This window comes from Pseudochaenichthys georgianus, chromosome 3, assembly GCF_902827115.2.
Source record: "Pseudochaenichthys georgianus chromosome 3, fPseGeo1.2, whole genome shotgun sequence".
Taxonomy (NCBI): domain Eukaryota; kingdom Metazoa; phylum Chordata; class Actinopteri; order Perciformes; family Channichthyidae; genus Pseudochaenichthys; species Pseudochaenichthys georgianus.
In genome coordinates, this window is record NC_047505.1 from 34,354,297 (window position 1) to 34,378,925 (window position 24,629).

Consider the following 24,629-nt stretch of genomic DNA (forward strand, 5'->3'; position numbering starts at 1 on the left):
TTCAAAAAACAGTTGAAAAGGTTACTCGTATATTCTGTTTGTATAACTCAAACACTGGATTGTAGATAAATAAGCTAAACTTCTTCACAGCATTTATTTTTGTTCAATTGGAAATATACAAGCATAACTGAAAAAACACAAAGAACAATAGTCTTATCTAAAACTGTAACTTAAAAACATCTAATTTAAGAAATTAATTCACAACGCTGTCTTTTTGAGATGAGTGGTTAAAGGGGACCTATTATGCAAAATGCACTTTTGTACGTCTTTTATACATGAATATGTGTCCCCGGTGTTCCAGGGAACTCATCAAGTGTCAGAAAACACAACCCTCTCTCTTTTCCTCCATACCCAAATCTCAAAAAACGGGGCTGCAACGGATCTGATACAGACTGATCCAGATTTGAATTATTTTCTACGCCACAGAAGGGGTGCTCCGCCTATATGGCCAACTCTCCACCTATCAGGGGAATGAGAGGTTGGGCCACAGCCGGCCATTGCCGCTCGAAAGCGCTGGAGACGCTGTAGTACATATGCCAGGCCTGTGGCGCTGTAGTCTGCCACAAAAGCAGCGAAGAAGACTTCCCGCACATGGTTGCCCTTCTGTTTATTCTCCGCTGTGGCTCTTTTTCTCCCTCCCTGCGGCAAGCGTTTGCTCCTGCTGCTTTAATTCATTGCAATCCCTCCCTCACTGTAAATATCTCTGGTAGTCCACCAGCAGATGACAAACACCCACCTCTCCGCCTCTTCCAAGGAACGAGGGGACCGTGCGGCCGAGTTTCAGTTCGATTTTTTTCCGCCGGTCAACATGTCCGTTAAAGTTTAAATCTTCCGGACAAAATTTGAAAGTGCCGGTCAAAGGTCTTCTTTGTTGTTTATTGAGCTTTAAAACAAATGAATAACGACTCTATATAATCATATATAAGAATAAAACACGGAGGACGGAGATCTCTTTTTGTCCCCCTCTTCTCCCTGCTGCAGCCTAGCAGCTGATCTCAAATCACGCTCCCCTTTCCTGCAGGGCGTGGTCAGCTGCAGCTCACAGAATCAGCCCCCTGCAAAAACAGGGCTGAAAAGAACAAATAGAGCGAAATTGGGCATGGCTAAAATGCAGGATCTGTTTGGTATTTTGAAAAAAAAACTATATTTATATACTTGATATAGGTATGGCCCTACAATATATTGTTCAAATATAGTATGATAGGTCAGGTCACCTTTAAGTGAACTGTTATTGTCATTATTTAAATTAGATGTGCTGAAGCATGTTCAATTAAGGACAAACATTACAATTTGTCAGTCATTTGTCACATTTTTACTTTCTGTTTAAAAAACGTTTGACCTCAGCTCATATGCAATTCATGTTTTTTTCACTTACCTGTTGTTTTTTCTCCATAATGACTTTTCTGTGTCCTCTGGTTCATTTGTTTCCTCGTCTATGACAGAGTGATTAACCTGTAGGTAAATTATTCTTTCTAAATTAAAGTGGTATTATTTTCCATGCTGTAAGAGTTTGGCCGAGCAAATGACAACAGACTGATCTTAAACCTTCCACCTGTCCCGTGGAACCGTTCAAGCTATATATAATTAGACTCACCTTATATTCATCAGTATCTATGTTTAGAGAACTGTACCCTGTTTTAGCATTTCACTTTATAGACATTGACATTATTACATTTTCCTATCTATTAAGATTATCCCTTTAGATTGACAACTTTTTGCTCTTTTTATGATTTCTTTTTCTCGGCACTCTTTTCATCTGTCGTGTTTTCTTTATAACTTTATTTGATTGCTTCCTCTCTTTTTCCAGCCACAATGACATGGACAGAGACTTTTGGAATAACAATGACAGCAGCAACGTGCAACAGAGGTGGAGCTCCTACCCGCCCAAGGAGTTCCTCTTAAACATGTCTCCCTATGCCCCCTGCGGAGACCCTCGCCTCACGCCCAAGTGAGTCTCAGTCATGGCTGGTAAGGGACCCCTCAATTTGGGCAGGGCTGTAATGAACAGCGGCTTGTGTGCACTTGTGGAAAACTCCCACAAAGCTATATAACCAGTTAACATAAAACAATCAGGCAATATTGGCACAGAAGAATATGTGTTTTGCTCACAAAAAAACAAATTGATTCAGATACTTGTGTTTTGACAAATCAAAGGCAAAGGTTGATCAACATATCACTTTGAGCAGTGAAAAGGCCACATTAAATACCCTTAAGGGGGGCAGACATCCTCTTTGTGTAACACTGTCTGGCCACATGTCTCTTAACCGAAGTCTCCTCTCATCCCTGGTAATCCTCATGTGTTGCTTTCAGGCGTGTCGGCAGCGTGGGGGTGTTTAGTATGCACTGCTGGCCATGCAGCGCCATCCCTCAATATTGCTGTGATTCCTAGGGCTGCCCTAACATTGACAGAAATGACAACCATTTTCTAAAGGATCGGTCTGCTGACAGCTGTATCAAATTAATGGATATATCCTAAAACAGGCTTTATTTCAGGATTGTATTTATAGGATTACAGAGAGAATCAAATGAATGTTGGAGACCCATTTGTTACAGTTACATTTTAAAACACACAACATCTAATCTGGGAAATATTATTAATGCACAAAGGTTTGACAGCCCCGTTCCCTGCAGCCCTGCCCGCCTCATCAGACCCTATTTACTCTCACCTGCAGCCCATGGAGTGTTACCATGGAGACGGACAACCCTCAGAGAGCACGTCTCACCTAAAACTTTCCCCCTTATTATACCTCCCAGCCTCTTTACCCCAATTATTCAAATCTGTTTGACTCAAATGTATACTTGCCTAAGCCACTAGAGTTTCAACAAACGGTTGAGTGATGTGGATTTTTTAAATGTCTTATTTTTTTAACGGGTTAGTTATCAGGAATGGTTCGACATTTTTGGAAATATGCCTATTTGTCCTCTGGCAGTGAGTTAGTTAAGATAAGCAACACCACGTCTGGTTTGTTTAAATATAAGGTAGATGTGCTTTATTTTTATACAATTCATATTTTATCTTTTTTTCTACGAGCAAACAGAGTGGTCTTTGATCTGACTGCCAAAAAACATAAGAGTATATTTCCCAAAATGTTCAACTGTTTCTTAAATGGGGTAGTTTCTGTTCTTTTTACTGTTGTTTTTGTGTAAAGTTGTGTGTTTGTTTTTCTCCCCTCACTTCTCTCTCCACTTGCTCTGTGTTTTCTACTCATTTGTTGGCACTACTCTCACCATCACTCATAGTACTGTCAGTGCTTCAAGGCTGCCTGATGGCCCTCCTGGGTCGGCTCTATTGAGCACTATTCTAAAAATAGTGACACCATCCTTGTGTGTACAGTACAGCGATTAAGTGTCTGTTTCATATGAACCTCTATTTCATCATCTAGATGCATACCACACATCACTGAGGAATTCAGTCAACCTGTTCATTCTCATCCTCTCTAATTACAACTCTCTTGACTCTTTCAAAACCACAAGGTGATCAATTACTCTGTGCAGAGATGTTGAAATTATTGAACAATCAGTGAGCATTACATTATTCAGATTATTTATATTTGAGTGGCATTTAATGGGCTAATTATAATTCCATTTCTGAGATAGCATTCTGATAGCAGATCAATGAGTCAACTATTTAATTATCTTTCTGACTGTGGAGATAATTATGCTTTTATGTAGCTTTGTTTGTTTGTCACCTTTTAAAAACTCAGCTAATTCAAAGTAATTACATACACGTGAAGAAATGCATTAGAAAAACATTTGAAAACCAAATAAAACGGCAACAAAAATCTAGAAGGGCATTTGAAGAGCACCGAACTCCGCCAAGGCCATTTCCATAAAAATATTGTATCGGCCCTGTGATTTGGATTTATTCCAAAAAGTAATGGATTCTGCTGCGGCCTGGGCTACTAGTTTAATGAAAATCAGGTCAGTCGTTTTTCCCGTAATTCTTCTTACTAACTCACAAAAAAAGCAACAAGCCAAACTTATACAGAGGTTTATAAACAGAAAACAAAATGACATGTATAGTGTAGTTTGTGTGCAGTAGCATTTTTGCCCCAAAGGTAATAGACGTGCAGCTGATAAATAAATCATGGGAGAGTTTTCAGAACGCTGATATATCGTGTGTGAGAGTAGTATGGCTAACAGCAGCAAGGGTAAATGGAAAATATCTAACTGTTCAGTGAGAAATCATTCATTTTACCGTCCGCCCACACTTGTCTAAATGTTGTTGAAGACATTGTCTTGGTATTCGGCTGTGTAACATGTCCTTACGCAGTGGAATGTCCTTGTACTGAAGTCGACGTTCTGTCTGTTCTCGTCTCTGTGACGTCTTTACGTCGAGGTCAGCCTCGGGTGGGTTGGGTGGCATGATTTTACTATCAATAGGTTTGACTTAAACCCTCTAGATAAATAGCCTCAGGAGAGTCACTGTGAAATAAGAGTTAAAGTGTTGTCTTAACAGCATGTCAAAATCTGAAGGTACAGCTGTGTTGTTGCTCAGCTATGTGCGCAGGAGCAGAGAGGTTGGTCATTGCTGTCCCCTATGTGTGTTGAAATAATGCCGACCTGCTCCCTCTCCAAATCCTTGTAACTCTGGGGCCGGTTTAGCATCTCCCATATATTTTAAATAACAGATTTATTTGTGAAATTTGTTATTTAGCAATTTATTCTAAATATGTGTTCATATTTTGCACTATACGAGTGCATTGAGCATTGCAAATTGTCTCCTTATATAAAAGCAAGTAAACCATTGGCCATCACATTTGTGCAGTGTTGAACAGAGCTGATGTAGTATGGAAGAAGTGTTTTTCTCTCAGTCAAGTATCCACAGAAACTGTGAACTGTTCTCCAATTTACTCACTGCACAGTAAATCTCAGCCCAGACCTCTTCACGGCTGTTTTATTGAAGGTCTTGCTGACCGGCAGCAGCTGGTGCTATTGGTTTTGTTTACTGGACACTTGTGGCTCCCAAAGTGTCTCACTCACCAGTTTGAATAATGTTACTGATGGTTCTTTTGCTCTCGGCTCTGTTCGTCTGTGCGTCTGTCTCCCGTCTGTCTCTCTGCTTTGTATCCTGGTCTTTTTCTTCTGTCTGTCTGTCCGTGTTTCTTTGTCTCTGATCCGGCCCACTTTTCCTCCCAGTGGGGCCGGGGATAAGGGTGGGCATGGCGGTGCTGGACCCTCGCCGGGGGCCAGTGACAGCGGGGTTGGTGCTTGCTCTGGGGCGGGGCCCAGTCGCAGTGACAGCATTCGGAGCATGTTGACGGGGGGAAGCAAGGCCGGGCGCTGGCAGACCATCCAGAGCCACATGCATGCCGGAGGCCTACGGTTTAGCAAGTGAGTGGCGCATGGTGACAGGGGGCACGCATGAGGGGCTACAGGGGGCACAGCAACAGCATGGTGTGGATATCAAGGAAGAGTGAGAGTCTTTTGAAACATGCAGAACATCGTAGTTGCATGTCTACTCAAAGATGGACATCAACAGAAGCTGTTTCGGACACCATACGGATGAAGATGATGTAAGGACGGGCCAGAAAGAGAAGCCAGCTGCTTTGCAGAGTGTTCCTGTGATGATGAGTAACTGAAGGTTCAAGTCTCTTGAGTACAGAGAGCTTCGTAACTCAGAAACACAATGTTTATGTCAGCTGTCAACCATCCAACAGCTGATTGTAGGACACTCTCAGACAAAGTGCATCCTCACCTCAAGTATACTGCATATTTTTTGCACATTCAAGAGACGAATAAATACAATATTTTTTATATAAGACAGGTAGCCCTGATAATGAAACAGCCTCTTAAGCCCTACAATACTAATGTGCGTCATTGATATGATGGAGCAGATGTATTAGAAACAAGAAAGCAAAACTCTGCCTTCAGATTGACGTTATAATTTAATTAAATGCATAATTAATGGATCATTTTTCATGTTTGACTGTTTCCACAAAGTTTCAAATAGATCTCATAGTATAGAGTACATGGCAACATGACAATTAGACTTGCAAAATATGTTTTGGAGTTGAATTTGAATTGTAAAATTCTACACTCCTGTCACTCCTCCTTTCAGATCTACCTGTATTTCCATTTCTCCTCTGCAATTGGTTTCTATTTTTGGGCATCTGTATCCCACTCCTTAGTTCACTCTTCACTGTTGTCTTTTTTCCCCTTTCTTTCTTTCTTTCTCGCTCTGACTCTGTCTCCTTGTTCTTCACCCACCTCAATTTTCCTTAATTACAAAATCATTCAAGGTTTATAGTCATCTTAATTGACTTTCAAGCAAGAAGAATTGTGAAAATAACCCTCTAAGTCAGTAATAGAATGCAGCAGATAAAGAGGGCTCATGCTCAGGGAATATGAATGACTGCTGCGGGTGCTTTACAGGCACAGCAGACAATAACAATGAACACCTGAAAGCTCAGGAAAATAATAGTCGAGGAAATCATTGTCAAGAAAGAAGTCTTCAAATTCTTTGTCTTTGCCAAATTTACGTCACTGAACAGACTGGCAAATTGTATTAACACATGGCCTGGCTCCCAGCTGTCTGGCCTAATGCCACCATGAATCTAGCCAGATGTATTGATTTATCATAATGTCAGTTCTAACATGTTTGTTAGACCCAGAGATAATGTGCTACGTAAAGCTTTCTACGTGTAACATTTCATTTCACCTTTATCCATAATTTCTCATGGCACATGACGAGTCTCTTGATTTCTCAGATGCAACACTTCATCATGTGGAGGGAAAAGTGATCTTGTGAAAATTGAAACGTACATGTAAACGCTGTAAAAAAAACATTGTTGCAAGGTTAGCTTAAAAATGCACAACTTAGACACCTTAAGATGTTCAGTTCATTTAAACTCAAAAAAGTTCACATGTGTTTATATATAGCGTTTTAACTTTATGGCAGCAATAACAATAAGCCTCAAATGCAGTTGCTATAGAGAAAAACAGAAGTGTGAATCAGAGCTGAAACTTTCATTGTTGCTTTTGGGAACCAAAAACGTTGACAAAATAGACAATTAACCCTAAAACGTGATTGAAGAAAATAGAACTTGATTGTATTTTTCATAAATGTCATGGTGTTGAGTTTAATGCATAGGCATACCCCTTGTCTGTTTGATCAAACAAGCTGATTGTCTTTGTATGCAGATGCTCATCTTTTTGACCAATTATTCAACTGGGGGTTTTATCCAAGTCTAGGAAGTGCTCCATCTAACAGATGTCTAAAGTTATCTATGCAGAAAATAAACCATACTGGTACCTCTGAAACACTAAATGCCCAAACACTTCTCGCCTCTAAACTTTATAACAAGTCTCAACAGAAAACATATAAATACTTATTTTACATTAATTCTCATTTATTCAGTTTAAATATTATGCACGAGTAAATCAACATTCTCATCAAAGCCTATCCTGAGGAAAAACCTAATAGTGTGCAGTGTGTGTGTGATAGATGCATGGGTGCATGTATATGAGCTCTGTATTTACTTGATCCAGCATTGCTCTGCTCCTCAGAGGGCTTGTCTCCTGGCTCTCCAGCAGAGTTTGAGCCCAGTTAATACTGAAGAGCGAGCACTAACACAACTCAAGTCCAGGCAGTAAATCCTCCCTCGCAGCATTAGCTGCAGATAGAGCTGTTTAGAAAAAGCTTACGGTTATCAGGCAGGGCAGTGATTGAAGGGAGGATAAGCAGTGAAGCATTATTACATGATTGTAAGAGTAGCAGACCGGTAATTATAGAGCAGACTTAAAGAACGGTGATTGAAGGTCGTGTTGATTGATGAGAGGGCTGAGGGTGGAGGGAAGATGAATGGACAGAGGAGATGGAGAGCTCAGAAGCTCAAAGGTAAAGGAGGGAGGGAAGGGAACACAGCGCAGGAGCAGACAGGACCTCAGAGGAGGACTGGTGGGAGCAATATGTGCGAAGGTAGAAGTAGGTCAAGGCTAATTAGGGGGAAGAGGTAATGTACAGAAACAATTTAGCGCCGCAGATGGAGAACAGGGACTCAATTGAAGTGATAATGATACTAGCTCGAATTGAATTCCACTCCAACTGCAGAGGTTTGTTTTGACACCAGTTTGGAGAAAAATCATTTAATATTTACGCTTTGCATGCCACATACTCAAACAATACACTGTCATGCAGCCTAAGCTGGAAACTACACAGTTGTCTTTATCCAGATGTTAAAGAGTAATCTAAATCTTTTTGACAACTCTGTTCTTCTTTCTCTCCCTCTTTCACTGATCTTCTGTATTTATTCTCTCTTGATCCCCTCTCCCATTGAAATTCACTGCATCTATATATCTTTTTTGCCATTTTTGTCTCCTGTGTTTAACTTTTAAATTCAACATGGTTACGTGTTACCCCTTTTGTCTTTATACTTTCATCTCTCTTCAATCCTTTTACAAAACGACCTGCCCTGTCCTATGTGTCTCATGTTATCTCTAACTGTCTTCCTTGTTGTATCCATCTCTGTCCTCGCTGCTCCCTTGTGTCTGCTCAGTTTTGGGGATGCTTCCCTCTCCTCTGCCTCCACGCTGGAACACATCCCATCCTCGGCCGTGGGGCGCCCTCGTCCCCTGGTCCGCCAGCAAAGCCTCCAACAGCCCCTCACTCACCAACCTCCCCCGGGCCCTAACGACCCCCCAGTAACCTCACAGAGCCTGGGCCAGCTGCACACAGGCCCGGGCGGCGGGGGCCATCGCGGGGGCCCGCGCGGGGTCCGGGGGAGCCCGGCTGGAGCGTCCCGGTACAGAGGAACAGGGGCAGGTCGATCGAGGTCAAACCCCGGCAGCTGGGACCACATGATGGAGCAGATCCGCCACAGAGGGCTGGATGTCAAATCGTTTTTGTGAGTTTTATCAAGTTTTCTACTCTGTGAAACATGACCAAAAACCCTGCATTGTTGAGTTCTTGAGGCTTTGCCAGATTTGGTGATTCAACTTGATATGAGGATTTTTTTTGGGTATAGTTAGGGATCTTGATTTATGAGTCATATGTGAACAATTCACAATCAAAGCTAGTCAGGTCTATGTGTCCACCATTAGTAGGTCATATTGTCTTCTCTCAGAGAATATGCTGCATAATGATTTTTTGGTTGTCTTTCAGTCATTTGTTTGTCATTGTGTGTTTGTGTGTTTGATTGTGTTTGTTGCTAGATGCAGAGGTGTAGGTAAAACATCTGAATATAATGTCATATAATTAACAAGTGTATTGTGTATTTAACGAAAACCTAGTAACTCCAGATTCTGAGGAACCTAAACTTATTTTCAAAAACGTGTCCATAGTACGATGTATTTACTACTAACTCGGTGTGCCGAGCAGAATCGGATAAGCACACATTTTTAACCAGAAACTGCTCTATTTGGCAGAGGTGTGGACTCGAGTCACATGACTTGGACTCAGACTCAAGTCACCAATTTGATGACTTGAGACTCGACTTGACAAAATCACAAAACACTTGCGACTCGACTTGGACTTGAACACCAATGACTCGGGACTTGACTTGGACTTGAGCCTTCTGACTTGAGGTGACTTGATCATTTAATTCAGAGGTCTCCAACACGCCGATCGCGAGCTGCCGCTAGAAGAGCAGACCCACGTTGGGGAGAGCAGAATCTTCAGCCGCTCCTACTCTTGCTGAGAATCCTTGCAGGCAGGGGCGGGACTTTATTTAGCTGGGCCACCATGCGGCCAATCATATGCGAGGACACACTAGATCATACCATTATGTGAAAGAAGGGTGGGGGGCACAGCAAGTGTAGTGGTAATAGGCCAGCTACACAGAGCGACGGGGAGACGGATTTAAATTCAAGCGCATCGGAAAAAGTCAGGAAATGAGCGAAAACCGAAAAAAGAAGCAGCATCTGGCTGCTTTTCAGAGATATTGGAGAAAGCAAAGCTGAGTGCAGGAGTTGTAAAATGAAAATAACCTTTTTTGGTTACCTTTTTTTTGGTAACCACTCAGGATTTATTGTCAGGTGGGAGAAGTTCAGATCTTGTACTTGAGTAAAAGGACCAGAGTGTAGGAATACTCGGTTACAATAAAAAGTCCTGCATTCAAAATGTTACAAGTAAAAGTACAAAAGTATTAGCATCAAAATATACTTAAAGTACCACCTGCAGAGGGATCTAGATTCAGGTGTTCTTTTCCCCATAAAGACCGCCTCGCTGCACATTATCCCTTGCATAAAGATGGATTGTGGGTCCCTTATAACATGTTGTACACAGTGGAAATACACATTCTGGTTACCTCAACATCAGGGATTTTATACATTAAACTCCTTCTGAATCAAACCGTCACGGTAGCCTTACCTTACTGATCCCTCTTAAAATAGAAAAAAACACGTTACTTTACCAGCAGAGAGAAAATTGATTATTAAATTATTAATGTGACTAATAAAGAGCGGTTTGATTATTAAGTATTATTCTGTTGATCGATGTCATTACATTTGGTGAAAAGCACATAATGACTTGTTTAAGACTTGTTTTGTCAAAGTTTAGGACTTGACTTGAACTTGCCCATCCTGACTTGAGACTTGACTTGGACTTGAGCGCAAAGACTTGAGACTTGACTCGGACTTGCAAAACAATGACTTGGTCCCACCTCTGCTATTTGGTGCTTATGTCCGTTTTAATCACTTGGGTGGTTTGTTTTAGAAGACAACAACTCCCATAATTACATTCTACTTCACAACACCTCTAAACTGTCTTTTGTTATTGTTTAGATTGAGAAGCACCTGGGGGGTTGTACTATGAAGCTTAAGCAACAGAACCAGGGTGTCTTTGCTTTAGCAACAAAACCCAGAACATTTCACATGTATAAACTGCACTAAGCTAGCTGTCTCTTTTAATGATGCAACAATAACATGCTTTTTATCAGAAAATCTAGAAAGAAATGACAGAAACTCAAAAAATAATAGTTCCCCTAACCCGACCGGATTCAAAAGAATTATATTCTGACTTTACTTTTTCTAAAGATCATTAGTTTATACCCGCTGTTTTCAGATTCATCCACTACTTATTTGGATGGTTGCTAGTGAGCTGAGGCTTCTGATTGTTTGAGATACCGAGCACGGAGGGCTCTCCTTCTCTGCTTGACTTGAATGATAGATTACAGATGATGTGCCTCATAAAGCAGCATCACGTAAACACCTCCCCTCCCCTCCTGTCCATGAACATAGACACCCACACAATACACATCCACACACACAGCTCTACACTTCTGTACTTTTTGCGTGTCTTCCCATTAACAGTGTCTCCAGGCCACTGACCTCCCAGCCTATGTGAATCATCATTCAAATAAGGCTGGGCACATACAGGGAGGTGGCATCGCCCACTGTCTCTGTCCTCATGAATCTCACTGGACCATCATGTCAGTTGTTGACCCTGAGGGGGGAAACACGCTGCGGGATATTATGTGATCAGTGGGGTATGAACGACCAAATCCAGCAGTTTCCCTTTCCACGTGTGTCCATGCCTGTCACAGAGTGTGGCTGCTGAGCGTCCCGCTTACATTTCAGATCGATAGAGCTGGTGTAGGTGGTAATGATTTCAGAGCCCTCTGGTTGGAGCGCGGTGTCTTTTTTGGACATCTATACAAATCCATTCACCTTTATCGACGGGTCTCATGTTGGTACTGTTTACACCTCTCAAGTCTCTCAAGTGCTAATGTGTTTCTCCTGATGTCGATACTGGTACAACAAACAACCTCTTATTAAGGAGGGAAAACACTAAAGAAAGTGCCCACAGTCTTAGGAAATTAGATCAGAAGTGTGAGACATGGAGAGATGAAAGGAAGAGGAACAGCAGATAAATAAGGTTTAAAAAAGATTGGTCCCAGGCAAACAAATAAGACAATATCTGTTCATCCTCTTGCTATTTCATTACACTGCTTGATGTGTCCATCATTACAATTTTTGTTCAGTTAAGCTATAGTATCTGTAATATATAGTAACATTTTTGCAGTATTCAAATCTTTATCGCATTCAAGGTTTTTGTCACCGTTTCATATTTTTATCACTTAATTTGTGATATCATAGTAAAAATATTCGAGTAAGTACTAACGCTGGACCCTCTCATTCATAATCTGACCAAGCAAACATTTTACCAAATTATGATGGCTTCAAATCTTTAAGAAATTACAGCTGTAAGTAGATGGATTGAAGATTGTCTGAAGCAACAATAGTGTTTAATATGTGCCTGCATGCAGGTTGTCACTTAACGACTATAAATGACAAGTTGGGTTGTGGGAAAATGGTAATTTGTTATGGTCACTGCGTGGCCTCTTGAATTCACGGTATACTTCAGTAAGAAGTCATTTAAATGAGGGAGGCATGGTTAGAGGAAGAACAACAGCTGAAAATCAACTTGAGATGTTTCTTTGCTGCAGGTTTTTGTTAAGGCCAACTCAATTTACATAGATTTATTTCCCTTTTCCTCTTTTTTCCTGTATATATTTTCAATTGCCTCTATTTGTCTTTGTCTGAAACAATCCAAACCTTCTTCTCATGTGTTGCTATTCTATTTTTTACCACCTTCATGTTTCTATGAGACGGGATGATTTTTTTGCTAATGATGTTCATTTATGCCAAATACATTCTATGACTATTTTATCTACAGAGAACTATAAAAAGAAATACTCATGAGATATTGAAAAGATCCCTGTGCACTGTTCACTGATGCATTATATAACCTCATGTGTTGTAATGATGAATTATAGGAAAAGGCTTCTCATGGATATTTCTAACGGGTTATAAAGCACATGTTGGCTCATGATAAATTCTCCTGGTATCATCCTCTGTATTTTAATTTGACACATTATGCTATGAAACAATTACTATTAGAAATGCATGGTTTACCTCACTATTACCCATACATAATCATATTATATATCAGTGTTAAAGAACTAAATACAAAATCTACCCAGCAAACTTTTCATAGTAAAGCTACAAGAATACAGAACATTAGGTAATGGTGGATACAAGAATTATCTAAAATGTGAGAAAAATACAATTCAAAGGCTGGATGGCTTTTGAAAACACATGCTCACTTCACAGAGTTGGTTAAGGGATTGGTAAAGGAAAAAACCAACAGTCTCTGATCTCCTTTCATCAACAGAAAATCGATGTATTTCCTTACTTCTATTGTAGCTTAATTGGCTAGTACAAGAAAAGAGAAGAAAAGTGCATAAATATGTGTTTAAAACACATTACTGATCTTGGAAATGGTGGATAATGTTATCCAATTATGTGATTTATAGAATAAAACCATAATGCGTTTGGATTACTTAGATGTTTAATGCTAGCATTAGTGTTACAGTTTTTCTCAATTGCTAAACCCACTATTTAGAATCAAAATGCATTTCTTCAAAACAAGAACATAGCCATCTAAACAGAAACACACTCGCCATAACTCTGAATATCTTTTGCAAAATGCACTTACATGACCAAAACTGAAAATACTGGTCACAAAAAAGAATAAGTCGATCGAAACAAATTGTCCTCTAATGAGACAAATGTGTTTTCATAACTGAAACTCCGGTCACCATAATAACACATTCTACCATAACAATATACATTTCTTGCAAGGTGCTCTAAGGCACTCAAAACTAAAAATACCCCTTCCAAAACCAGATACCTTCTCCAAAAACAAACATTGGTCAGCTCATTAGAAGACTATTTGAACAGTCATTACTAAGTGGCACACTAAATACTGACTACAATCATCAATACACAAACCTCAAGCTATCGATATTGGAAACTGAATGGAAAACTGACAAGTTGGGAGAAACAAACTTACATATAGGAAAAACAGTATGTTACTGTAACTAAGTCATTGTTTTTATTGTCTCATTTTCAGAAGAGCACCGTAACAGAAACAAAAGATGAATAGCAATACACTGGAAACAAAATAACACGGGTACATGATGTAAATCAGCAGTAAAGCAGAGAATGAGATCTATATAGGTTTACTGATCTGCTCTTTGGCCTCTGTCTGGCTACATAGCCTCATCTACGTCACAGCGTATGTCTTCCCTTGCAAGGCAGCATGGGAAATATCTCTCTGCGTGTCGACACCACCCTTGACAGGATTCTGCAGAGATGTCCCGACAGCCAGCATTCATTGCGTCCAAAAGGGGCATTCTGTCATGAGGATGATGGTCATAAACCTTCCATCTCCAGGCAGAGAAGAACTCCTCAATGGCAGACTCTTGTTCTGGAGTAAAGGCCTTTCCTCTGCCACCAGAGCGGGGTGCTCTTTCAGTTCTATCAATAAATATTTGAGAATGTTATGTACTGTAATATAAAAACAGTGATCGAAACCTACATAAAAATAGAAATGCATGAAGTGCTGTAAAAAAGGGTTACAGTAGCTTACCTATTTTCGTGCCTGAAGATCCTAATAATGGATGCCACTGTTGATCTCCGTATATTGGGCTGAACCCTTTGGCCAGCCTCACTGAGGGACATGCCATGATTTATGACGGGGTCCACAATAGTTGCTCGGGTGTCCGAAACTACTGTTCGCATTGGTCCCCTTTCAACTCTTCCACCACGCATACGTACATCCCTCCCTCTTCCTCTCTGAACATCAGGGTTCCCTCTTCCTCTCTGAACATCAGGGTTCCCTCTTCTTCTGTGAACATCAGCCCTCCCTCTTCCTCGCTGAACAACAGGGTTCCCTCTTCCTCTCTGAACATCAGCCCTCCCTCTTCCTCGCTGAACAACAGGGTTCCTTCTTCCTCTCAGAGCTCCTCTACCTACTCGATCAGCCATTTTGTTCACACAAACATCTTACTGAAGTGAGGGAGGTGTTTTATAGGATTCTCACTAATTACAATTACTATAGGAAAGTCATTGATATCAGCTTACAATAACATCATTACTGTAAGGTATACAGTACATTCCATGCGGTTACCTTTTTCAATGGGGTGATTGACTGATAACAAGTGTTAATATTTTGCACATCAAGTGTCAATTAGTGTAGCTATGGTCTACGTTTATGAGGAGTAAGTGTTATCCACTGTGAGAAGATTATTTTGTTTTGTAGACATGAGTTACACAAAAGATTTTTGATGTTTGTGTAGAGAATTGTAACTTCAGTCAGAGAATTGTGTGATCTGTTTTGCAAAACACTGCTTAGCATCTGCATTTTGTGTGATATCAATGATAAATGGTATACTGTTGTAAAGAAATGGTTTTCTGTTTCGATGGCTGTGCTGTTGGTTTGATGAAAGGAATTTTGATTCTAAATAGTGGGTTTAGCGATTGAGAAAAACTGTAACATATGCAAATCAGATGTCATTTTGGTGCCACATATAATTTGAAGGGGACGTAAAACAAAAAGCATACTATACTGTAAGTTGCATTTCAAGGTTAATGTTATTGTTAATTTTCTAAAAGCCATAACTTTAAATCGTATTAACACAACATTGGCTATAACACAGAAACTCAGTTAAATAGTTTATATATAGAACAGCATGAATATATGTATGCGTTAAACGATGAGTGTCGTCTGTATTGTCTTTTCATCTCACTGCTTAGTACACAGGTCTTTGCACTACAGCGTAAAGTGAATGAATATTTAATAAAGATAAAATGGTATCTTCTCTTTTATATGTGAAATTAATGTGTGTGTGTGTGTGTGTGTGTGTGTGTGTGTGTGTGTGTGTGTGTGTGTGTGTGTGTGTGTGTGTGTGTGTGTGTGTGTGTGTGTGTGTGTGTGTGTGTGTGTGTGTGTGTGTGTGTGTGTGTGTGTGTGTGTGTGTGTGTGTGTGTGTGTGTGTGTGTGTGTGTGTGTGTGTGTGTTGCCTCGCTGTGCCTCTCCACCTGTTTGTTCTTGTGATGTGTGTCTGTCTGTGTGTCCAGTGAGGGGAAGATGGTTGTTCTGTCTCTAGCAATCGGCCTGGCTGAGCAGGATGACTTTGCCAACCTCCCAGATCTACAGGAAGCCCCCGCAGATGAAGACACTCCGGAAAAGAGGTATTGCGAGAGAGAAGATAAGAAATGTTATCAGTTAGTCACAAAAATAAAATGAGTAGCAGAGGGAGCTATTTGTCATAGTGGAGAGTTACATAATGATTTAACGATATGTCATTTATAGTCTTCCATGACTATCTTTGGCTCTTCAGACTGAAAATAAATAGGACTATTCTATTTTATATTTTTCATGTAAATACGTGCACTGAGTCGTGCACCAAAATAGACTTGGTTATACAATTCAAAGGCCAGGGGACAGTCTCCCACAGCAAATGGGATATCCCTTCTAATGGACATGTTAAAATAGAAGTTTTGGTTAAACAATTTTTTTCATGCTACCTAAAACTGATCAAATCTGAAGCAGGACTGAGAGAACTTTTATATAACCAACATTTCAAATGTAAATGTATTCCATTTTTTAAATCACTTGAAGCTGGTTAGTAGCATCTTTACCTTGTGGCACCTTGAAAGAAGCTGACCCTTTTTAAAACATATGTGAAAATCATACATTTTCAAATTAAATTATGATGCAATAACATTAATATCAACATGGCTTGATATCAGGGCTGTAGCAAGGGTTTTAGAAATACTGAGTGTCCCCATGGTAATCCATTTGTTTTCTTATATACAGTATCTTATTCATTTAACTGTAAGATGTTTCAAAGCCTCCTCTACACTGTTGTTCTATGACTTAGAAATGTTCTTTCTGTTTGTTTTCTTTTTGATGTTATTCTCAGCTTCATCTTTTCATCACATTTTTTGTCCAACTGTCCACTTGTCTTTTTTGTTTAAGTCATCTGCTCTTCATCCACCCCTTTTGTAAGTCTGCTGATCTCGGTGCTTCACTGTTTGATCTGCAAGTCGTAGGCACAGGAGGAGAAGGGCACCCTCATTATTTAGTAGTAAGGTTCCTGGCATGAAACACTCCTCTAAAAATATGCTAACCTCTCCTCTACCAGTGATCTGAGAGCAATCTCAGTGCAGCTGTCAGAGTAAAACACAATCTCTCAGCTGGCGAACAAAGGACTAAACCGGCTGCCCTCTTATCACAGTGTTTCAGAGATAAAGTGCTTAACCCACTGTTTTGACTCTAGTGAGTGTAAACCAGGGTGTAGTCCCACATAACACTAGATTTTATAGATAGAAGTTAACATCTCTGCAGTGCATCCAAGTGTGCTTTTTTCTAACTAGGTCATTTGTGAATTTATTCTAGATGAAAAATAGCTGTCTGTCTTGGAAGCGGAGAACATGTCTTGTTTTTGAAGTAATTGCCCCAATTATAACCTAGTTTATGCTTTTTAAATTGAATTTAAAATGGCAAAGGGTCAGACGGGGGATGAGGACCAGCTTACCTCTCGCCCCCCCATCATCCTCTCTCCCTCTCATTGTTTGGAGGTCTGTCAAGCACCTTACTCTAATCACAGCCAGCCAGCGTGCCTCCCCCCGAGGGGTTGCGTGGGCCAAGTCTACTAGTGTCCTTTCACCACTAATAACAGCTCTCCATCATCATCTCTGTCCGTCTCTCTCATCTCTGTCTCTGTACTTACCCGCTCAGCTCCATGCGTTTTCATGGAATGATCCGACCAAAAATATATGTGACGAGACAAGATGCTGTCAGCCAGTGAAAGAGAGACAGAAAGAGTTGGACACCTTTGCTCTCAGCTTTCTAGAAAACTATGAAAGATACAAATAGACACTCCCAAAAAGGTTTGCGATTCTGTTGGTTTATTAATGAAATCAAATAACGGCTCGCAGCACAAATATCTACAAACACAACATCTGATAATAGAGAAATGATAGCACTTTGTACAACGTCTAAATATGGACAGTAAGTAAACAGACTAAGCCTATTGCTTCTATTAAGACATGTATAATTGAAGCTGTATCATCTGTTTTCTTTTTTGCAAATCTAGGGCAGCATAACAAGTTGTAAACACGACATTGACGGTGTTATGGTGAACATGTTAGCAAACACTTGCCTGTTCATACAGACCCCAGACACATAAATACATTTGCATTCATTTGGAGCCATGTTTGTGTCCACCGTAATATAGTTAATCTCTTTCATAGCACTGTTTTCTCTTCCACCAATAACTGAGAAAAAGCTTTTAGGTATTCAGGTACTAAACCTTCCACTACATTCGCCAGGTAGTTACTTACTCTGTCTGTTTGCTCTTGTGTGGATGTGTGCAGTGACTTTATCAGAGTCTTTTTGCTGGAATCAGCTACCTCCTGCTGCTGCTGCTGCTGCTGGAAACAAGGTTGATAAAAACAGTGAGACTAAAACTTAAACACTTTATGTAGGGCTGTGAAAACTAAAGCATGAACTAAAAGAGGAACTGCAGAGTTGATGTCTGTCAGTTCATCAAAGGTTTAATTGTATCTGTTATTATCCATCCATCCATCTTCTCCCGCTTATCCGTGTTCGGGTTGCGGAGGTAGCAGTTCCAGCAGAGAGCCCCAAACGTTCCTTTCCCTGGCGACATCAACCAGCTCTGACTGGGGGATCCCAAGGCGCTCCCAGGCCAGCAAAGAGATATAATCCCTCCACCTGGTCCTAGGTCTACCCCTTGGTCTCTTCCCAGCTGGACCTTATTATTATTTTTTTAAATGTTGTTTTAATAATCCACTCATAAATCACTAATCTTCAACACAGCAACCAAGGAATTTATGTTGTTATAGTACAATATTTATTTCATAAAACACTCCTCTTCTTTTCCTTGTTCAAAGGAAGCAGTTTACATAACCAGAGATGTATGACTTATCTGTCGGTATTGCGAGTTTAATGGCGATGTAAAGGCAGATACTGTAGCGTGAGCACTCAGACGATGAGTAAATCTTCAAAAGCTTTTCAACATATCACTGAGATATGCTCTATTTTTATATCCTTTTCATTATTTATAACCTCACATGAAGAACTTTCAGAATAACTTGTTTTCGAGAGGTAAGAGTGATGTGATGGCAAAGTAAACCCTGAACAAATGTACCAAGTTCATTATTACCTGTGTGAAAAGTTTAATGTTAATCTCGGATTTAGGATGAAGAAGTATCCGAAGCTGTTGCCTACAAAAGCTTCCTTGTACTTATTACATCTCGGAGATAAAACCCCATAAGACACCAAAGCAGCTGTGATTAAAGTTGATTATATTATGATTGTCAAAGGATACATTTTGTTTCTTGCTGATCCGTTATCTACAAAGCCAGTGTTTTTTTCTCTACGATAAGTGAGGGTCCTCTTATCTCTCACGTGGAGCTTCTTATTATGCAAGTCGGTTTAGATCACTGTGGTAGGCCGGCCAAAGCCTTGCGGTGGACTGGACATAATCACCCACCTGCAGATAACTATGATGGAAGCTCTGAAGCTGTTTGTGTTATTATCATCTCGGTAAACTGCCGTTGCGTGGCAGAGCTGCATCTTAATGAGTTCCGAGAATCACCACACACAGAGACGCAACCGGGAAATAAAAACAAGTAAACCCATAAGAGAGTACTAGCCCCGGACAAATCACCATTCTAAACACTGAGTTTGTAAAATGTGCAACTATTTCTAAAATAGAGCATATGAAAGTATGTTTCCATTCATTATAAAACAAGAAAACATTGTGCCCACAATGACTGCTAATGGGACGTTTGAATATCAGATTGTGGACCACTATGATAATGGAATAATTTCACCGTTGGTAATCACTTCTTTTTAATGCTCTGATACAGAGATATTTGTCACATTTTGAACACTGCTGAAAGGGTGTGGGGTAATACAGAAATGTCTTTCAGTGTGGTTGACCATTCAAAACCTTTCAAATTAAGAAAATGCACCATTTTAGCTTGAAATGTTGTAAGCTTGAAATCTGTGGGCTCAGAACAGTCTCATAATACACACATGCACACAGAAGGATTCACACTTGTATTTCATGATCCGCAAAAGGATTCACTCTTGTATTTCCGGATCCACACTTGTGTTTTTCAATGGACACACAAATGTGTTCCGTTTCATGTAAATAAAATCCAAATACAGAAATTAGTTTTACATATGTATTTTTGATCCTCAACCTTGATCCTCAACCTGCAAACACAAACCGCTTTCTGTGCACGGATCGCTGTACATTCGTGTGTGGGTTTTTTGAGACTCCCCTGACGGTCACCTGATTCGTACTTGTAATTTTTTCTATCTATAGCCAATCAGATGTCTCCTTCATTCTAAACCAATCACATGAGCGCGCCCCCACGAGGGTATGATGTCTTGCGTTCATGACACTTCATATACGCATTTTGCGCTGTCCGGTCAGCTCGCTAAACAGAGGGCGGAGCATCAGGTGATTATGCAGAGCTGCGTGTCTCCGTCAGACTCAGCAGCTGATCTGATCTCTCTCTCGCGTCCGGTTATACTTCACTCGCGTTTATGTCCATATCAATCAGATCCAGCTCTCCTGATCGGCCTTTATAGAGAGCACCGATCAAACTATTGAGAGTGAATATCGGCCGATAATGACCGGCGGGGCTCCCTCCGTTGACAGTTCACTGTCTAGCACTGGCTTCGTAGTGCACTGATCGATTAGGCTAAGCTAACCTGTAGCTGCTCCCTCCACACTCACAACAACTTCATACAGACATAAATAAAGCAGCTGTATTCGCCATACAGGAAACACACATTTAAAACGGTTTTGCTTGCCGTTTTTGTGTACACAAGCATTCATCAATGGTTCGGAAAGTGGCGCTGTACCTTAATAATATAAAGGCTTGTATTTGCGTGCATTTCCTGTGGCAATGTACTGAGAGTGGAGGTGTCCTGAGATTAGCCCCTGCAGGCAGGTTCCATGGACCTGTCAGCTCCGGACAGCGCAAAATGCGTACATGAAGCGCAAGAAATCTACCCTGGGGGCGCGCTCATGTGATTGGCTTAGAATTGAGGAGACATCTGATTGGCTATAGATAGAAAAAATTACAAGTACGAATCGGCTGACCTTCAGGGGAGTCTCAAAAAACCCACAGACGAATGCACAGCGATCCATGCACAGAAAGCGGTTTGTGTTTGTAAGTGCAGCGGTTTTAAATGGAAAACAAATATGTGAGGATCAAAAATACATATGTAAAACTTTTTTCTGTATTTGGATTTTATTTACATGTATATGAAACGGAACACATTTGTGTGTGCATTGAAAAACACAAGTGTGGATCCGGAAATACAAGTGTGAATCCTTCTGTGTGCATGTGTGTATAATGCCCCTTTCACACCAACGCGTTTTCAGCTCCGGCTCGGAGCTGGAGCCTGAAAAGTACCGGATTTTCCTGTTCACACCGCAGAGGCGCCGCCTCTTAGCTCCGGAATCCGGTTCACTTCCAGCTCCAAAACATTGTCGGTCTAGAGGCAAGAGCTTCGGAGCTAAGAGGCGACGCCACTTACATCTCTCTTACGTCGAGGTGGGGGCAGGGGCAGGGGCATGGGCATGGGCGGGATCAACCTCCTGAACAACAACAAAATGCCTGCGTTTTATCCAGTTTGTACACAACGGTGGAAAACCTCAAACTGAATAAGCAGCAGTAGCCTTCCATTTCATTTCGTAAGAGGATAACCAAAGCAAACAGCGCTTCAATACAATCGGCCATTGTTGTTGTTGTCGATGTGAGGGATTTCCGCGCGGTTTGGATTTTATGAAGCAGGCACGTAAACGGTGACGTCATGACGCAGCAGCGGCAGCTCTGGGCGGTGTGAACAGAGCGGGAGCAGAAAAGGGAAACTGGAGCTGAACCAGAAAAGCTCCCGCTCGGAGCTAGAAAGGGAAAAGCGCTGGTGTGAAAGCCGCATTATGAGACTGTTCTGAGCCCATAGGAATCCTGCAGGCTCTGGTTTGGAAGAAAGAGACAAACATCATCTTTGGGCTGATGTCACAAGTAAGAGAGGAATACGTTATCAAAGTCTGAACAGTCAGAATGAAAACTAAGCTTTACAGAAAGATGTGTATATGAGAATACATGATAAGTTAAAATATAAAAAGTAAGCTCCCGACACGTCTGACCAACTTCCTAAAGTTTCTTTTTACGAAAAACATTCTTTGTCAGGAATTTTCACTATCACATGTTTGATGTCGTGGTTTACTTAAAGGTGGGGTAGGTACGTTTGAGAAACCGGCTCGAGATACACTTTTTGTTATATTCCATGGAATGCTCTTAACATCCTGATAGCAATGAATATCTTAAGTGCTTTGACAAAAAATCCATAAAAAAATGTCATCTGTGGAAGCCGTAATACTGTAAAAAGCACGACCAATCATTTTAGCCGGCCCGGCTAAAATAACTGGATGGCCTACCTGCCTGTCAGCCTTCCATCTGTACACAAACTTATCTCGTGCCCTCATTGGTCGTGTGTGTTGGAGGAGGGGCTCTGTAAGGAAGTAGCACTTTTTTTCCGGTTGTGTATTTTCAAATTCTAGCGCACTCGAGCTGGTTTCTCCAAAATTACCTACCCCACCTTTAATGTATACTCTTCTGTTATACATAATTTGGGGGGAATGTATCCCTTGTGCTGGGACGTTTAGCACTAGAGGTTAAGTTTTGTACTGTTGTCTAGGTATTCTTTTAAATGAATATTGATGACATTTGAATAGCTAATTTCTTATATTGTCTACTAATATCTTAGTAGACAGTTTTAGTACGTCATTTGGAGCTAAGAATACAAAATCTTGGATCTACAGTTTGTTACATTTCACTTAGGGCAGTGGTCGCCAACCAGTCGATCGCGATGCGGGTAGACTGTTAAAAAAAAAGTAAAGAAATAAAAATAAAATAAAAATAATAATGTTTGAAAAATACGTTTTTAGATGTAAACCTATCATCCACCATCCCGTTAGCAGGTGCCACTTGATTGACGTATATATTGAGACACCTCAATAATATAATACATTAACCGTGCTTTACGTGAACCTCATCATGATCATGACACAAGAGAAGACGGCAGGACTGCAATTTCCCGTGTTCAGTGAATGCAACAGAGGCAAGTCACCAGACCAATCAGAGAGTTGCATGGAAATACACATGTGCTTGTGTCATTCAAGCTCGGCTCTGCGCAATTAGTGTGATAGAGTGAGGGAGAGGGAGAGAGAGGGACCGGCGCTAGCGGGGACCGTGATGTTAGCATCTGGTTAGCTAGCTGCACTAACGGACATAAGGAGCTGTTTCCACAACAAGCTGGAGGAGAGTCCTCCCCTGTCAGACTGAGGGGTTCAGGTGAGCTAAAGGACTCTCTGAGTGTTTAGAACGGTTTTGTCACAAATTATTCAAAAGATTATTTCCGAGGCAGTGATTTGTAAAATATCCATAAAGAAAAATCAAATCTGCTTACAGTTCTGTTTCATATGGGTGCTGAGAGAGGTATCCATAGATCTCTTCATGTTGCTCTCAAAGTGCACCAGATTGATGCTTTCAACTTCAATATTTAAAAAAAAAAATCTTCGCGGGCGAGCATGCCCCCGGACCCCCCTAGAGGAGGTGAGGTCCGCCCCCCACTCATACAAAATAGCACTTTACCCCTGCCTATATGCTGTGAGCTGATTATGGAGCCTTAATTGTAACAGTAATTCAGATGCAATTAGCCTATATAAAAGGCCTCAAATTGGAAGCACTGTCTGGGCGGTCTTTTTCACTCAATTCTGCAATAGGTAGATCTCGCCTTTCACCTAGGCCGAGGTCGGTGATCTTGGGCTTAAAAAGATTGGTGACCACTGACTTAGGGTGTGTCCATTGTTGCTCGGTGGCCTCGGTGGGAATCAGATTTCTGATCTCGGCAGCTGAACGCCATACTGCGCTCGCTGAGTTGCACAATGCCAGACTGTACTGTATTAATCAAGCAGGAAGTGGTTGCCACCCTTTATCAACTGGCATATCTGACTCTTTCTTTTGTGTGTCTGAGCCAGCAATCACAGTGAGTCAAGCATCCTAATGACTCTCCAGGCCGGCCACTGGTCCCCATGGCAGCCTCCACAGCCGGCAGGGGCCCAGTAGAAAAGAAGATTGGAAAGAAAAAGCGATGTAGGTCAGCACAAACGAGGCATCTTTTAAAAAAAAAACTGTCATATCCAAGTCTGGAGCTCATTCACCATTTCCCTGGTTGCTGCTACTGGCTTCGAGCAGAGAGCTGATACGAGAGAACCCGTGAGAGGAGGGTGGGGGCCGGCAAAAGTGACAGTCAGTACAAAGCAACGTGTTGTTCAAGAAGTATTGACTATTATCTCCAATGTTGAAAATACTATGACATCACTAAAGGTTCTTTATGCACAAGCTTGATTTACAAAAACAGCAACTCCCCTGTGGATACATCTCAATAATAAGGCAGCAGGCGTCTATTCAAAGAGCATCAAGCCTGTCGAACACTGTAGATGACTCCATTAGTTGTATTAGCCCGCTTGTTGAGGGGGGCGGAGGCGATTTGTCCCTGTTGGTGGGGAGCGCTGAGTGGGCTGACATTGGAGCCGAGGCCTCATCCATCATAGGACGCAGGACCTATATTGTGTTTCATGGTCTCCTAGGGCGAGTGTATGATCAGCAAGACCCAGATACAGTAATGTTTATGGAGACACTTCCTATCCATGCTGGTAACCCTCATCCCTCATGTTCTCACCCGTCCATCCACTCGCCCTCTGTCTCTCATTCCTCTCCCCGTC

The 24,629-nt window shown here is 41.2% G+C and overlaps 1 protein-coding gene across 2 annotated transcripts in view; it reads left to right on the top strand.

Moving 5' to 3' along the window:
• syt7b (synaptotagmin VIIb) overlaps positions 1-24,629 on the top strand; it is a 155,889-nt gene that overhangs the window by 93,214 nt on the left and 38,046 nt on the right. The window contains exons 4-7 of one of the 2 annotated variants that reach the window (XM_034110736.2): positions 1,808-1,948; positions 5,140-5,334; positions 8,499-8,846; positions 15,865-15,978. In XM_034110736.2, coding sequence (XP_033966627.1) covers positions 1,808-1,948; positions 5,140-5,334; positions 8,499-8,846; positions 15,865-15,978 — 798 coding nt within the window. The remainder of the gene's footprint in view (positions 1-1,807; positions 1,949-5,139; positions 5,335-8,498; positions 8,847-15,864; positions 15,979-24,629) is intronic. The other variant, XM_034110742.2, reaches the window with a different exon arrangement.